The following is a 14,528-nucleotide window of genomic DNA, read 5'->3' on the forward strand; positions in this document are numbered from 1 at the left end:
GAATTACTGGAAAAAGTGCATTGAAAATGGTGGTGACCATGTAGAAAAACAAATTCTGAAGCACAAAAGGTTGCTGATTTTAATGATAGCATTCCTGTCTTCATAGTTCTTAAACATTTTGAGTATAAAAAAAAGGAGGCTTTACTTTTCGAATGACCTTGTACATACAAACTTACATGTTAGAAATAAAAGACTCGCTCCGCTTAAATGGTGTTAGCTGAGAACTTTTTCAATTTTTGTTCAGCTTTTCTTTTGAGATTGTTTAATCGTTAAATTATAAAACTATAAATAATCTTGTTAGGTAATATTTTAATCTCTATTTATAAATTTATTCAATGTAAATAAGTTCTAAAACATTCCAATGTTTTAATACATGCTGATTTGCTAAGAATTTTAAAGACAGAACTTTGTATCTTTAATGCATAAAAATTTCCAAGTGTCACAAAGGAATTTTTTTTTTTTTCGAGTATTAACAAAATATTAAGATGGTTGACTTATGAAAGAACTGGAATGCATTCTGGCAGATTTCATTTTATAATTATTTTTTTGTAAATATGATTTCTAAAATTTCATTTTATGTTATCGTATTTGTGATTGTGATAAACATTCAAAAATAGAAACAAATCAATGTGTAATTATCAAAGTAACATTGATGCAAGAAATACAAAGATAATTGTATTAATATGAAGATTAAGACGTTTATATGAAAAACTGAATTACTTACAAGACTCGTTGCCGTTCCATCTCCGCTTTCTTTTCTTCCTCTTCCCTTTTCTTGGCGCGAATAATAAGGTCTTCATCACTACTTGAACTACTAGAAGAATATGAACGTCGCCTAAAAAAAAAAAAAAAAAAAAAAAAAAAAGTTAAATTAACATTTACAATAAAAAGTTTGACAAATGAAACTGTTAATGAAAATGTCTGTGACAATATTACAAGCCAATTCATGAAAATTTTAAATTTGTGTTTATTTCCGAATGACAGATGCTAGAATGCTGGCATAGACCATAGGTTCGACATGCCATTTACAAGTTATAATCGTGTTATTGCAATTATCACCTATAACAGCATCTCCAAAAATATGAATTAACAAAAAAAAAAAAAATGCTTTCATGTAAGAGGCTGCCGAAACACATACAAGTTTTAGAACCCTGTGTGAGATTTATATATATATATATATATATATATATATATATATATATAAGCGAAAATGTGTGTATGTATATGTATGTATGTTTGTTTTTTGTGTATGTCCAAGAAAGACTTTTTTCTGAGAAGCGATCGGTCGACTCACTTCTTAAAACTTTTTATATCAACGCCTAAATGATAATATCTACGAGTTAACAACCGGGGTCGCCTGTTTATTAAATTTGTCCGATTTTCACGTTTCAATCGCCGCATGTGCATTAAGCTTTTTCGTATAAAAAAAGAAGCGAACAGATTCGCGGTATATAAGCCTGTCCCGCACTCAAAGTTGACGACTTAATGACGTCAACTTTGAGTGCGGGACAGTGTTTTATTTACCGCGACACCTGGGCAACACCGGGTACCCCCACTAGTATATATATATAAAAATGAAAATTAAATTACGTAAATTAAAAAATTAACAAAATTTGACGAGTATAAAATTTAGTTTTTTTCCTTAATCCATAGATTTTCAATGAATGGCTTATCTCATAGGAGGAAATATTTTTAGCAAAATAAATATAGGTAATTATAAATTTTGCTTATTATCACATAAATTGAAAATTAAATCTAAAATGATTGTATAAAAATGATATTCCATGGCTGAATGAATGAAGATACAGAAACAGTTGTAAAATCCAAAGCAATACTAGTATATTCCAGTCTGCATTGTGTTTTTTTTTATGTATGTTCAAGGCCGAAAGGCAAGTTCTTTGAATTTTAAAATCATACATATGTCATCCATAAAGTTCACTATGGTAAGATCCTTTGAAAAATTTAATATTTGTGCAAGCATAATATAAAAATGATTTAACTGAAAATATTTTTTGATATTATTTGCTGAGAAACTTATATAATTAATATATATATATATATATATATATATATATATATATATATATATATATATATTTAAAATTCTTTTAAAATTCATCATTCAATAAGATAAAAAGCTATAGCAAACATCTAAATGAGTATTTTAACCATAGTTCCTGATTTCAAAAAGCGAAAAATTAAAAGGTAAATATCTCTATATATTTTTAAAGCAAACTTATAATGTAAATTAAAAAATATATATTTTACTCTATTTTATATCTCTAACCCATATTAATTTTCTTTTAAATTTTAAATCCAGACCTTTTATTTCAATTTTTTCAGATTCATCTGCCTTACTTTTAATGCTAAGTTTATTTATGGTGTCTTTTAAATTCAATAAAAACCCTTAAAAATTTGCTGATGAGGAGACCTTGCTTATTAAAAAACTATATGTAATTATTGTACGTAACTTGATGTATACCACAATAAAAAGCATTGTTTTCCGAAACGATCGTACAGATAATTGATTTTGTTGTTGTTCCTTCTTATGAAATGGATTTTTAATTTGATTATAATTTGATTTTTAAATCATCAATCACATTACTTATAATATATATATATATATATATATATATATATTAAAATTATTAAAAATGTTAAAAGTATAATAGAATATTGAATATATTAAGGGAGAAAAAAATTTCCTCTCAGAGATGAAAATACAAATATAATTTTATTTAAGGTATATTTAGGTTGTCAAGGCCAGCTTAGGCATGAAAAAGAAAGAGATATGAAGAAAAAGACAGAGGAGTGGAGAGGGTTAAGAACTCTCTAATATAGGGTTTCGAAATTGAAATGGAAGTTGACATAAGCTGAAATTAAGATGAGGAAAAAACAAAAGGAGGTGTGGAATAGGTGAGTGGATGCACATGCCTGTCTAAAGCGAACACAAATAGACACAAGCGTGAAGACCTTCATAAACATGTGAAAACTCATTCATTATATATGCATGCATTTTCAACAATTTAATATTTCAATATCTTTATATCTCAAATGTTATTACATTAAAAAGAATGAAAAAAGATACAAAGAAGGAGGAGGAGGAGGAGGAGTCACTAATAGAGGGTTTAAAGTTTGAAAAAGCTTAGGGAAAGAAAATGGAGGGGGTGGGCAGCGTATAACTGTCTAAAGTGATACTAACAGTTACAGGCTCTGATCTCCATATGTGAAAACTTGCTCATTAGACATGTATGCATATTAAATAATTTAATATGCAAATACATGTGGTTCAATTTAGCTAGCTATGCTACTTTCTTTAAATTTGCAGTCACAAATGTAACTAACCAACGCGTACATAAAAGTATTAATAATTTTAATTGCCATATTTTAAATTGAAATTTATTACTCAAGAGAAAATTAAATATTATTTAATGGAAATATTTTTAAAAAGACCATATTCTATGATAGTAATTCAAGATTAGTATTAAATGCTAATAAGAGCGAAGGTTAATTAAATTATTTCTACATATCTAATCTTAAAATTATAAATATGTATATTTAAAAGTATCTAAAATATTGAAGTAATTCAAAGTTAAAGTGAATCAATCGAGAGAAAATGTAAGTGCAGACAATAACAATAATGAAAACTTTTGTGTTGTGGAATTTAGATGCGGCTAAATTATAAAGTATACAATTAAATGTGATTGCACCTCAAACTCATTTAAAGGACAAGAAATTTACTAAGAAGGTAATCCATAAGTTATTGTATACTACACTAATTATTGTATTATGGAGGAGATTTTATGATATTATTTAAGAGAATGAAACGCATAGTTAGAAATCTTAGAGGGCAATTAAGATATAGTTAGTATTGCAGTATTGAGTTCAAAACTAATCAAATGTTAACGTGAGAAGTTAGTTAAATATAATTATTTGAATGTAAAAGCTGGTAAAATAAATATATCAAATAGAAAGGAGAAAACTAAGCAACAGATTACAAAGTAAATACAAAATTTTAGACCTTGTAGTTTGTAAGTGGAAATAATATTTAATTTTAGATGAAATCAATAAGAAATATATTAGTAATACACACAGACGAAAAAAGCGCTTTAGATAATCACAGATTTCAAAGTAGTTCTACTGAAATAGCCATATTTTTAAACCAAAGCACTTCAAATCTCCAAATTACTGTTTTGTTCAGAAATGAATATACTTTCAAATGAATTAATAAATATGAATGTACATTATATATTTTAAGAGTTTTAAACAAATAAAGTGATAAAAATGTGAACGTCATAAAATGGCATTTTCGATAAGATTTTGTAATGACCCTCCGTTTTCTAAAGGCCCGTACCATGATTGTATGAAGAATTTCATCATGAAATTTGGGAACCAATCAGAAGAGGTGTTAATCTTAATACTGTCAAGTGTTCAAAATATTTTTGACCATTTCTTTTTTTGTCGTGTTAAAAATAAGACTTTAATATGACGAGTATTGAACATTTCGAAAAAAAATTTCATCGGACACCCACTAGTAAGTAAATCATTCTTTTTACTATCTTTATCAATTAAAAGTATTATTCTATGTTGAGTAGGACCGCGGTAATTGATAATTTAAAAGGGCCTACCCGAAAAAAAAAAATGTTTCTATTTCTCGAGTTTGGTCAAATTAAGTTAGTATTAGTAACAGCAGCTGTAGTATTAGTCATAGCACAGTATAAACAACACGCATTCTTTAATTTTTATTCACGAACGTATTAAGGAAAGCATGAAAATATGAATAGAAATGTTCTGATATGTTTAATTAGAGCTATTTTGTTATCAGAATAACATTAGTTTAGAACTATTCGGTTTTCAGAATGTATAATAACAATCCCAACCAATTCGGCATTATGAATCCATTATAATTTCTCACATTTCTGGTCAAATTTAAAAACATGGTTAAGAACACAAAATAAACTTTGTAGATATATAGCTTGCATGCACTTTTATTCATTGCATTAGTTTTGAACAGCGAATTGAAACAATGTTTTACTGCGAACAGCCACAAATGTTTTCAAAATCAAAAGATGTATGGAAATCTCGTTTGTATTACTATACAGAGATTTGAAAAAGTTGTCAAAAAACAAATATATAACAAATAAATGTTATCAAAAGCAAGATAAGTTACTTTTCTACCTAACTGGATATGTTTTTAGTGTTTATATTTAATGTAACATGTTTATTCAGCTCGAAAAACAGTGTTTACCAATGTATTCAGAAATTTAAAAATGGCGGCCGACTCTCTTTGAGGCGGTAAGTTTGGGAAAATGAGTTATAAATAAAAACCCAGACAAAATACTGTTAGAAACTAGCTCAATATATGTGACCGTGACATAGGCAGATATATATTCGGCGGGTTTTTAACAGTATTTTGTCTAGTTTTTTATTTTTAACTCATTTTTCCCAAACTTATCGTGTGAAAGAGATAGTCGGCCGCCATTTTTAACTTTCCAATTCATCGGTAAGCACTATGTTTTTCGAGCTGAATAAACATGTTACATTAAATAAAAACATATCCAGTTAGGTAGAAAAGTAACTTATCTTGCCTTTGATAACATTTATTTATGTATTTGCTTTTTGATAACTTTTTCAAATCTGTATACAGTAATACAAACCCCTTTATTTTTTTTTCTACTTATTAAGCAAAAGGTATTTTCACCACCTGCTCCAGCGTAGTATAAACAGCCTATGGAATAAACACCTTCAACCTCGAAAATAGAAATCAACAAATTTATGGAATTTTCTTTGAAATTTCGTAACGCAGTTTTTTATTAAATTAAAACTAAATATAACATTTGCTGACTTTTTTACCTGCTGAATACACATATATATAACTTTCTAAAATACTTTTTAACCCTAACAATAACACTAAGTTCGAGTGGCAAGCCCCCCCCTCAAACAAAATACCTCTGTAAGCCACATACAAGCGTCTAAAACAAACAAAAAATAGATCCTTCCTTAAAGAAAAATGCACATAATAAATTGGTTAACTGTCCCAAAATGCTAGAATGGCCTGGAAATGGTGAATTATTTTACATTGAATTTTTGTGAAACTAACCGCCCCCCTCTAATAGTTTTTGTTGTTTTTGTTTCTGTCAAGTCTTCAGTATGTTAACACATAATTTTCATTAGCCCTACAATTAATTCAAAGTTCGAATGGCAACCCTCCCCATATTCTCATTGCATAGAAACCCCTCTTAAAACCACACATAATCGTCTTAAAAAAAAAAATAAAACAAAAAGCATACAGGATTTATCTCCCATAAAAACACCCCAGTTAACTGCCTTAAAACGCTAAAATAAACTGTAATGGGGAATTATTTTACATTAAATTCTAAAATAATTTGTTTATCTTTCATTAAAGTTTTTCATGGCAATCCATACATAATTGCCTAAAAAGGTAGAATCCCATTTTGGAGGGGTGGTCAGAAGGGGTTGGGTGGGGTAAAACAGATGTTAATCTACAATAATATTGCAATATATTCATTTTTAAATGGTCCTATGTTTAGATTTAAGTGTTTTGTAGATAAAGCACATTACAATTTAACTATGAATTCTCCAACTTCTTTTCTGTTTATGCATACATGGCATTTTTAAGGAATTGCAGCAAATTTATGCACATTTACTGCAGATTATTTGGAAACATGAAATTTGGGAGATTTTCAGTCGCATATTCTGATTCCTTGTACAAAAATACACTTATATGGTAAATTTCATTGCTTAGTCTTGTGTTTTAACAAAGATATGACATTTTTACTGAAAAAGTAGTGTAAAAAATGTGACGAAACGCATATGGTCTTTTAAGAGGGGAAAATATCCAAACGTGTGAGGTACAAAAATAGCCATAACTTCCTTAATTTTAATCAGATTTTTAAAATTTAAAAAGATTCTTTCTTAGCCATCAAGCTCTTTCTATGTATACCAATATTGAAATATTTTAAGCTATTTCAATTTTTTCATGTGTATTGCTAAATATATGGAGAATCTTATACAATTTTTTGTAAAAAAAGAAAAAAAAAAAAGCTATTAAATTATGACAATCTATAACAAAAAGTTTGATTTCATAAATAAATTCTAATTCATATATATATAGCAATATGAAATACAAAATCAACCAGTCATTGAGGCCAATCTTAATCCAAAAAGGATTGCAAAGCGATTTCTCTATAATTTTTAAATATTTCAATTGAATACTGCTTTCAAGTCAAACCATTAGAGTAAAAATGACGATCTAATATTTTATGCAAGATGATACGAAATAGTTTTCCCTACAGGCATTTATAAAAATCAGATAAATGCCCAAAATATCCTATAATCTTCTGTCTTCTAAACACTAACCCAGTTTAATACTAAACCTTTCTGGACAAAGGGTAAAACTAAATGCAATTGTCAATGTTGATTTAGACTGGAGTAGTGTCCCCTACAAAAAACACAAAAAAACATTGAAAAAAAAACTAACGTAAGGCAAACGAACAATGTTAAATGTAAAAATCGAAAAAACAAAAAACAAAACAGAAAAATGAACGTTAAAAAAAAAAAAAAAATGTGAAAAATGGCTTAAATAAGCCTGTTTCGATATTACAATTTAAAAAATCAGTGGGTACCCAGGTGTTTTTGGGTGTGTGTGGTCGGTCATGTTGTTAATAAAAACTTAAGAATAAGCGAAGTAAAAAAAGAAAAACGAACGTTATGTGAAAAATGGCTTAAATAACACTGGTTCAATATTTAAATTTTAAAAAATCGAAAAAAAAAAAAAAAAAAGAAGACGTCTCACACCACAATTCGAACCCAAAACGTTTAGATAATGAACCAACGCGCTAACCAACTGAGCTAACACGACATACATGAAATTTAGTCAGTTCTTCAACTATTTAAACTAAATCAGGTCATGACGTCATCTGACGCATGCGTAGAACCGGTCGTCGTCGTAACTGTGATATTAGGCTGTGTAAGGTGTTAACTTTGGTCAAAATCGCCTGTTCCTTCTTTCATTGGATTATTTCGATTATTGATACTTATCAAAGGCATTCTGGTATAACACCTATCCAACATATAAGGTATATTTGTGTGAAATTTCATAAAAATCGACCAAACCATTTTCGAGTTCATAGGGAACGAACTCACACACAAAGTTCCTTTGATATAATAGTAGAGAAGCAATAATAGAAAGAATTACACATTGCTTGACTTTGACAAAAGAAATTTTCAAATTTATTTTGTTCATGCAAACGATGTTGCTGGTGTGCACATAGTACAGCATAATCACTTCTAGTTAAATGACCAGTGTTAAGCGGCAATCAGGTACCATATAAGTTAAGACAACAAAATAAACTAATTTTTTTTTTTTTGTCTGTGATTAACAATAAAAATAGTAAAACAAAGCAAATCAGCTGACCATTCCTATCATTTACGGACAATACAATTGTGTTGATTCTAAGAAGAGTTGGCTGGAGAGAGGAAAAAAAAAAAAAAAAGACTTCATAATAAAAATCAGTACCGTTTTGTAATCGGTAAGTGCCAATTTTAGTCTAATTGGTTTGGTTGTTTTATGGCATATCAACCCTTTTCTGTTTATTTAACATCGAATCCAATAATTTTGCAAAGCTTTTATGCTTCAAGTTTATATCTTCAAATATTTTTTTGTGGTGTTTAATTTTATTGTTTTCTGGAGGAAAATGGTGTTTGTTTTTGCAGAACAAAATAGGAAAGATGGGCAGGGCATGTAGCCAGACAACATGACAACAGATGGTCCATCAAGACAATGGACACCCCGTGAACATAAGAGGCCAAAGGGAAAACCAAAAATGAGACGGAGGGACGACCTGATACAACACATGGATTCCACATAGCAGCGGATAGCTCGGGACAGAGTTAAATGGCTAAAGTCCACGAAGAGGTTTCTCATTGAGTGATAAAACCCTTATTGATTGATTGAAAGAAAAAAAAAAAAAAAATCCTGTTCAAAAGGATGGTGTCCGTTCATTTTGATTTCTGTCCCAGTAAATGTAGTATTAGTAATAGTTTCAAAATAGGGCTGTTTTTATGGATCAAACAAGAAAAGATGTTGCCCGGGATTGAATGAGGATCAACAAATGTTCTACAATTCCAATATTTTTATTGCCACTGAAACCTGTGAAATTGATAATTTTTTAATCAGATAGATTGATTGCTTTAGTCAGGGACCCACCACAATGCACAGGGAGGAAGTTTCATATGCCTCCCTGCAGTGACAGCCCACAATACATTATAATCTATATTGCATTGCAGAGAACCTAGGATTGATTTTATAAAATTATTTTCACATAATGCCTTGAATTAAAGTTTAAAATCCAAAAGTAAAGTTAGTTGGTTGGTTGGTTGTTTTTGTTTTACGACATATCAACCCTTTTCAGGTTATTTAATGCCGAATCCAAAGATTTTGAAGAAAATTTTTTTAATAGAATATATTTGTTGTTTTCAAATCAGTTTCTATTTAACCCATAGTTGGGACCCTAACAGGTACTACCACTCTGGATCAGAGTGGACCTGGGAGCAATGGCAATTAAAGGGTGGCTCCACACTCCCCAAAGCCCACAAGTTGGGGCCTCACCACTGGATATAGTTTAAGGTCATATCCAGGACCCAAAAGTCAAGTATCATGGGTCAATTGCACTCTAAGAAGCATTTATTTCGAAAAGAACCTACTGTTGAGGTTATATGCGAGTCCCTTCTGCTTGTGTGGAGGTAAAACTTCTCAAATGCATTTGTGATGTTAGGCTGTATGAGATTGTTAACTTCGGTCAAAATCGGACTGTATCTTCTTTAATTGGAATATTTTTTTTTATTGATTTTCAATACTTATCAGCAGCATTCCGATGGAAAACCTACCTAACAACACGCCCAGACACAAAGCATATTTGTGCATAAAAACAAAAGAAAAATGACCTAGCTAGATTTATTAAACACATGTACATCTGCACTTTAAACATGGCGACTACATAGGAACGCTGTTTTAAGGCATCAATGTAAACATGATTTTTTTTCTTTTGGAAATCAAATTTAGGCTTCAATCTTTCAAATACAATCAAAAAGTAGTCAGAAACCAAAACAAAAAAATAAATATGATAACCCGGCTTTCAAAACTATGTCCTATCAGTTTTCCACCATTAATACCCATACCTAGTTATAGGGGTCAGGAAATCAAGCAAAATTTCTCTGCTCAATGAAATAAATTATAATTCATTGAAAGTTGTTTATAAGAGTCAATGTTCTTTGATTTCATATTAGGAAGAGAGTTCACTGAGAAGGGTTGGGAATATTTCAACTGAGGAGTTGTTTTAAATGAGCAGGCTACACTTGAGGGACTTGAGTAGTCATTGTGTGTGCGTTATACTTTTTAAGTTTTATTTTTTCATTTTCTTTCTTTGAAGATTGTAATGCTGGGTATGGGACAGCCAAACCAGCTGCCAACATTGCCCGGCTTTTTATTGAAAGCAACTGAGAGCTCTTTTTAGTATCCTCGCTGTTCCCTTCAGTGCAATGAGTATGCAAGTGACAGTGTATGATTATGTGAGTTGAGGATTATGGTGATTAAATAGAGATGTATGTTAGCACTGTCTGAATTTTTTGGTCTCAACTGTTTATTGAAAGAAAATCTGGCTTTTTTAAGGATTTAGGTAGTTCCCAGAAAGCCCATTTAGAAAGTTCTGATTGGTCCAGAATAAAATTGTTTTCATTAATTCATGCCTGTGCAAATCTGATGCACAAAAACAAGTTGGACACTGAAAGATAAACTTCGGTGTTACAGCCTCTAATAAAATTTAACATAAACGGCAAAAAACGTTCTTTCCATTTTTCAATTTAAGTGTCTTTTGGCATCTGTAAAAAGTATGCACAAGCTAAATTAGACACAAAATGATGATATTGCTGATACTATGTAAAGCGTTATTGTATTGTTGACATTTTCGATCCTCCTGGTTCTGGGATTGCATCGTCTCTTTGTCCTGCGCTCTTCAAAATGAAACCAAAAAAGTTGTTACATGACAGTAATGCACAAGTTCTCAACAGCAAAATTAAAAATAGTTTGGGGGCTTATAAAAGGCAAGAAAAGTTACTTTTCGCCCCCCCCACCTCCCCCTATATATTAGTATCCAATTAATAATAATCCACTGAAAAAAAAAAAAAAAAAAGGCGTTCTTAACATGGGGAGGTTGGAGGGTGTTTATTCCGAAAGCTGTTCTTAACATGGAAAGGTAGGAGGGGGGGGGTCTCATTCAGGTCCGCCCTTTTCTACCTAACTGGATAAGTTTTTAGTATTTTTATTTAATGTAAAGTGTTTATTTGATTAAAAAAAAAAAAAAAATAATATTGAGAAGTCCCGGGGAACAAGAAAAAAATGGCCACGATGTCTCTGAAGTCTTGACAAAAACTTAAAGTAAGACACAAAACGGTGATAGAAACTCACCCTATAAATGTTACGGTGACATTTATTGGGTGGGTTTCTATCACCATTTTGTTTTATTTCTTATTTTGAAGTGATGATCAAGATTTCAAAGCTGTAAAGATACATCACGGCCATTTTTTCTTGTTCTCTGGTAGCGCTCAATATTATTTGTTTTTACATTAAATAAAGAAACACTAAAAGCTTATTCAGTTAGGTAGAAAAGTAACTTATCTTGCCTTTGATTACATTTGTTATGTATTTGGGTTTTTTTTTTTTTTTTAACAACTTTGTACCTCTGGATTTTAAAACAAACCCCATTTTGGTTCAAATTCAGTAGTAGTAGTAGTAGTAGTAGTGTTTTGTTTTGGGGGATTTTTTTCTTTCATTTTACGGTACTTATGCAGAACGTGTTATTTTTAAATGGTATTTTAAAATTAAATTCAAGTTTTATGGTATCTTTTGCTGGTGATGTAGAGAAATAGGAGACTCGAAGTCTGCAGCATACAGCATTATCCGTAATTATTTTTTTGCATAAAATGTTATTGTTTTCAATTTGATTTTAGTATTATAAAAAAAATATACTACTTCATGAAATATTTATTTCGTTTTTTCTTTTTTTTAAGAAAAATTAAGTTTTTATCTGACACTATTTGCTGCGGACTTCTTGTCGCCTATTCTTCTGCATCACTCTTGTTTATTAAATTGTTAGGTGAAAGTATAGAATAGTTATAAAGCAGTAAAAACCATTCCCTCTACATGTTAAGAACAAGTTTCTAAATAATAACATTATCATTTCAACACGATACCTTCTCTGCATAAGTAAACATTTTACCTCGATTAATCCAGAAATGTTTTTTAATTTTGTGTATTAGTTTTATTTTGAAGCTGTTTTTAATTTTTTAGCCATAACCAGTCTTAAAAATATACAGTTATTTCTAGGGGGATTAATATAATAAAAATATAAAAACATGGGTACTTGTGTAGAATACGGACCGTGCTAAGCTGAAATAACATTATTATCTAGAAACATCTTAACATGTAAATCGGGGGAGGGGGGTACAAAAAAAAAAAGAAGCTATTTTGTACTTTCACCTAACCGTTTAATTAACGAATGATACTGTAAAAAACTTTTACCTAAAAGAATAAGTGTTCATATTTTGTATGAATACTAAAACATGTTAGAAGTATCATAACGTTAAAAACAAAACGACATTTTTCATTTACGACTGTCATTTTACTAATATATATATATATATATATATATATATATATATATATATATAAGGAAACCTACGTTCAGTCACGAAAGACGATACCCCCTGTAAGGGTAACTGCACGTGAAATTGTGAGGCAAGGGTTGCACAATCCTCAACCACACCTCTCCTGAATCGGCTAGAGTCCAGTAACAAAGTCTAGGACGACTAGAAACAATGCCGAGATAAGCGGAGAGCACGTACAGCATTTGGAAATCCCAAATAGTCACCCATTTTAGCACTAACCAGGTTCAACGTTGCTTACCTTCGGGGATGTAACGGGGGATCGATGTGCCTATATATATATATATATATATATATATATATATATATATAGGTACCTATTTACTATGCCTCCCCACGGGACAGAGTTAGACACCAGGGTCGTTTTTTAACGTGGAGAAAAGGTACAAAAATAAAAATTGTCTCAGTCGTGAAGGATTTCTCCTCCACCGAAAGAGAACAAGAAATAGAAGTGCAGCATCTGAAGAACAGATACTACACTTTGATCTTGTCCCGAAGGCCAAGCATGTATATATATATATATATATAAAGCTGATTATAATTATGATTATATATTAGCAAATAATCTAAAAAATTTTTTTTAATGTTATTCATAATAGCTATAGTATGATAACACTAAAAACAGGCATGGCAGCTTTGTTACAACATTCTCCTTTACTAATTAGACAAGATATACATAAAGCGGGGAACATTTATTTATACGAGTATATATATTAAGAGTTAGCAAACTATTAATATCAAGAAACAAGTTAGCTTAACAGTTAACGAACACCAAGAACAGAGACATTTATGATAACTTTCCGATGACAGCATTGGCTGTCTCTTTAAGCTATATAGATATAACGCGGGTTATTTTTATTTGCATGTACGTATGTAGTTAAGAATTCGAAAAGTTGTATAATGAAAATGTCGACTGTAGAGTTTCGGTCCCTTACCTTGCGGCCCTTTTTCTGTCTTTCGACCTGGATCTTTGCGCTCGACTGTGATGTCGACTCGTGCCGTGAAGGCGATCTCTCGACGCCGACCGAGACCGCGACCTTGTGCGCCTCTTCTTGTGTTTCGCACGGTGTCTCGTGCGACTCGTAGACCTGCTTCGACTTCTTGATCGTCCCATCTTTCGGCCTTTCTTCAGAAAAATCGCAGAAATGATTGCAACTAAAAAAAATGGAGGGTACCAGTAGTGCCCTCCTCCAAAAAAAAAGGTGTTTTCTTTCTCGATGTATAAGCTGCTTTCAGACCTCCATTTTCAATATGGCAGCCTGGTTGAAAAACATGACTAATCCAACCCGCACGAAATAAAAGAGTAAAGTTTAAAACATGCAAAAATCAAACTGGTTATGACTGGAATTAAATTTTGAGATTCAAAACATAAATATGAGTGCAGTTTTAATCATATAACCCGTGTTGCATAAAGGAAATGCCTCTAAAAGTATATAAAATATCCTTATCGATTGGTCATGTCTGGACGAATACGGCTGATATTATAGCGCCTTTTACTAATCCGTTGCTGCGTATACATTTTTTTCCCCCCTCTTATAAATTTCACACGAGACGATAATTGTTTCGGATATCCTGTTATTTTAATTTTATAAAAAAATGTCTAATTATTTATTATTAATATTTCCAGTTTAGATATTTGACTAAAAAAAAATCTTTAAATTATAAGAAAAAGAAGTAAAAAAGCTACTTAGTCCTAGTAACCAATTAATGTTTATTTATTTCACACCCTAACTCCATACTAACCTTTAACCTTTCTACTTTCTTTATTCTGCTCGTCAAATTAAATT

The 14,528-nt window shown here is 30.6% G+C and overlaps 1 protein-coding gene across 1 annotated transcript in view; it reads right to left on the bottom strand.

The window, feature by feature from the left end:
- LOC145293782 (arginine and glutamate-rich protein 1-like) overlaps positions 1 to 14,226 on the bottom strand; it is a 122,626-nt gene extending 108,400 nt beyond the window's left edge. Inside the window, exons 1-2 of the mRNA XM_080140322.1 lie at positions 13,677 to 14,226; positions 725 to 835 (exon numbers count right to left, since the gene is read on the bottom strand). Of these exons, the coding sequence (XP_079996448.1) occupies positions 725 to 835; positions 13,677 to 13,855 (290 nt within the window). The 5' untranslated portion in view covers positions 13,856 to 14,226. The remainder of the gene's footprint in view (positions 1 to 724; positions 836 to 13,676) is intronic.
- Positions 14,227 to 14,528: the final 302 nt, after the last annotated feature.

This window comes from Euprymna scolopes, chromosome 15 (genome assembly GCF_053919585.1).
Source record: "Euprymna scolopes isolate OS-2025 chromosome 15, ASM5391958v1, whole genome shotgun sequence".
In the NCBI taxonomy this organism is placed as follows: domain Eukaryota; kingdom Metazoa; phylum Mollusca; class Cephalopoda; order Sepiida; family Sepiolidae; genus Euprymna; species Euprymna scolopes.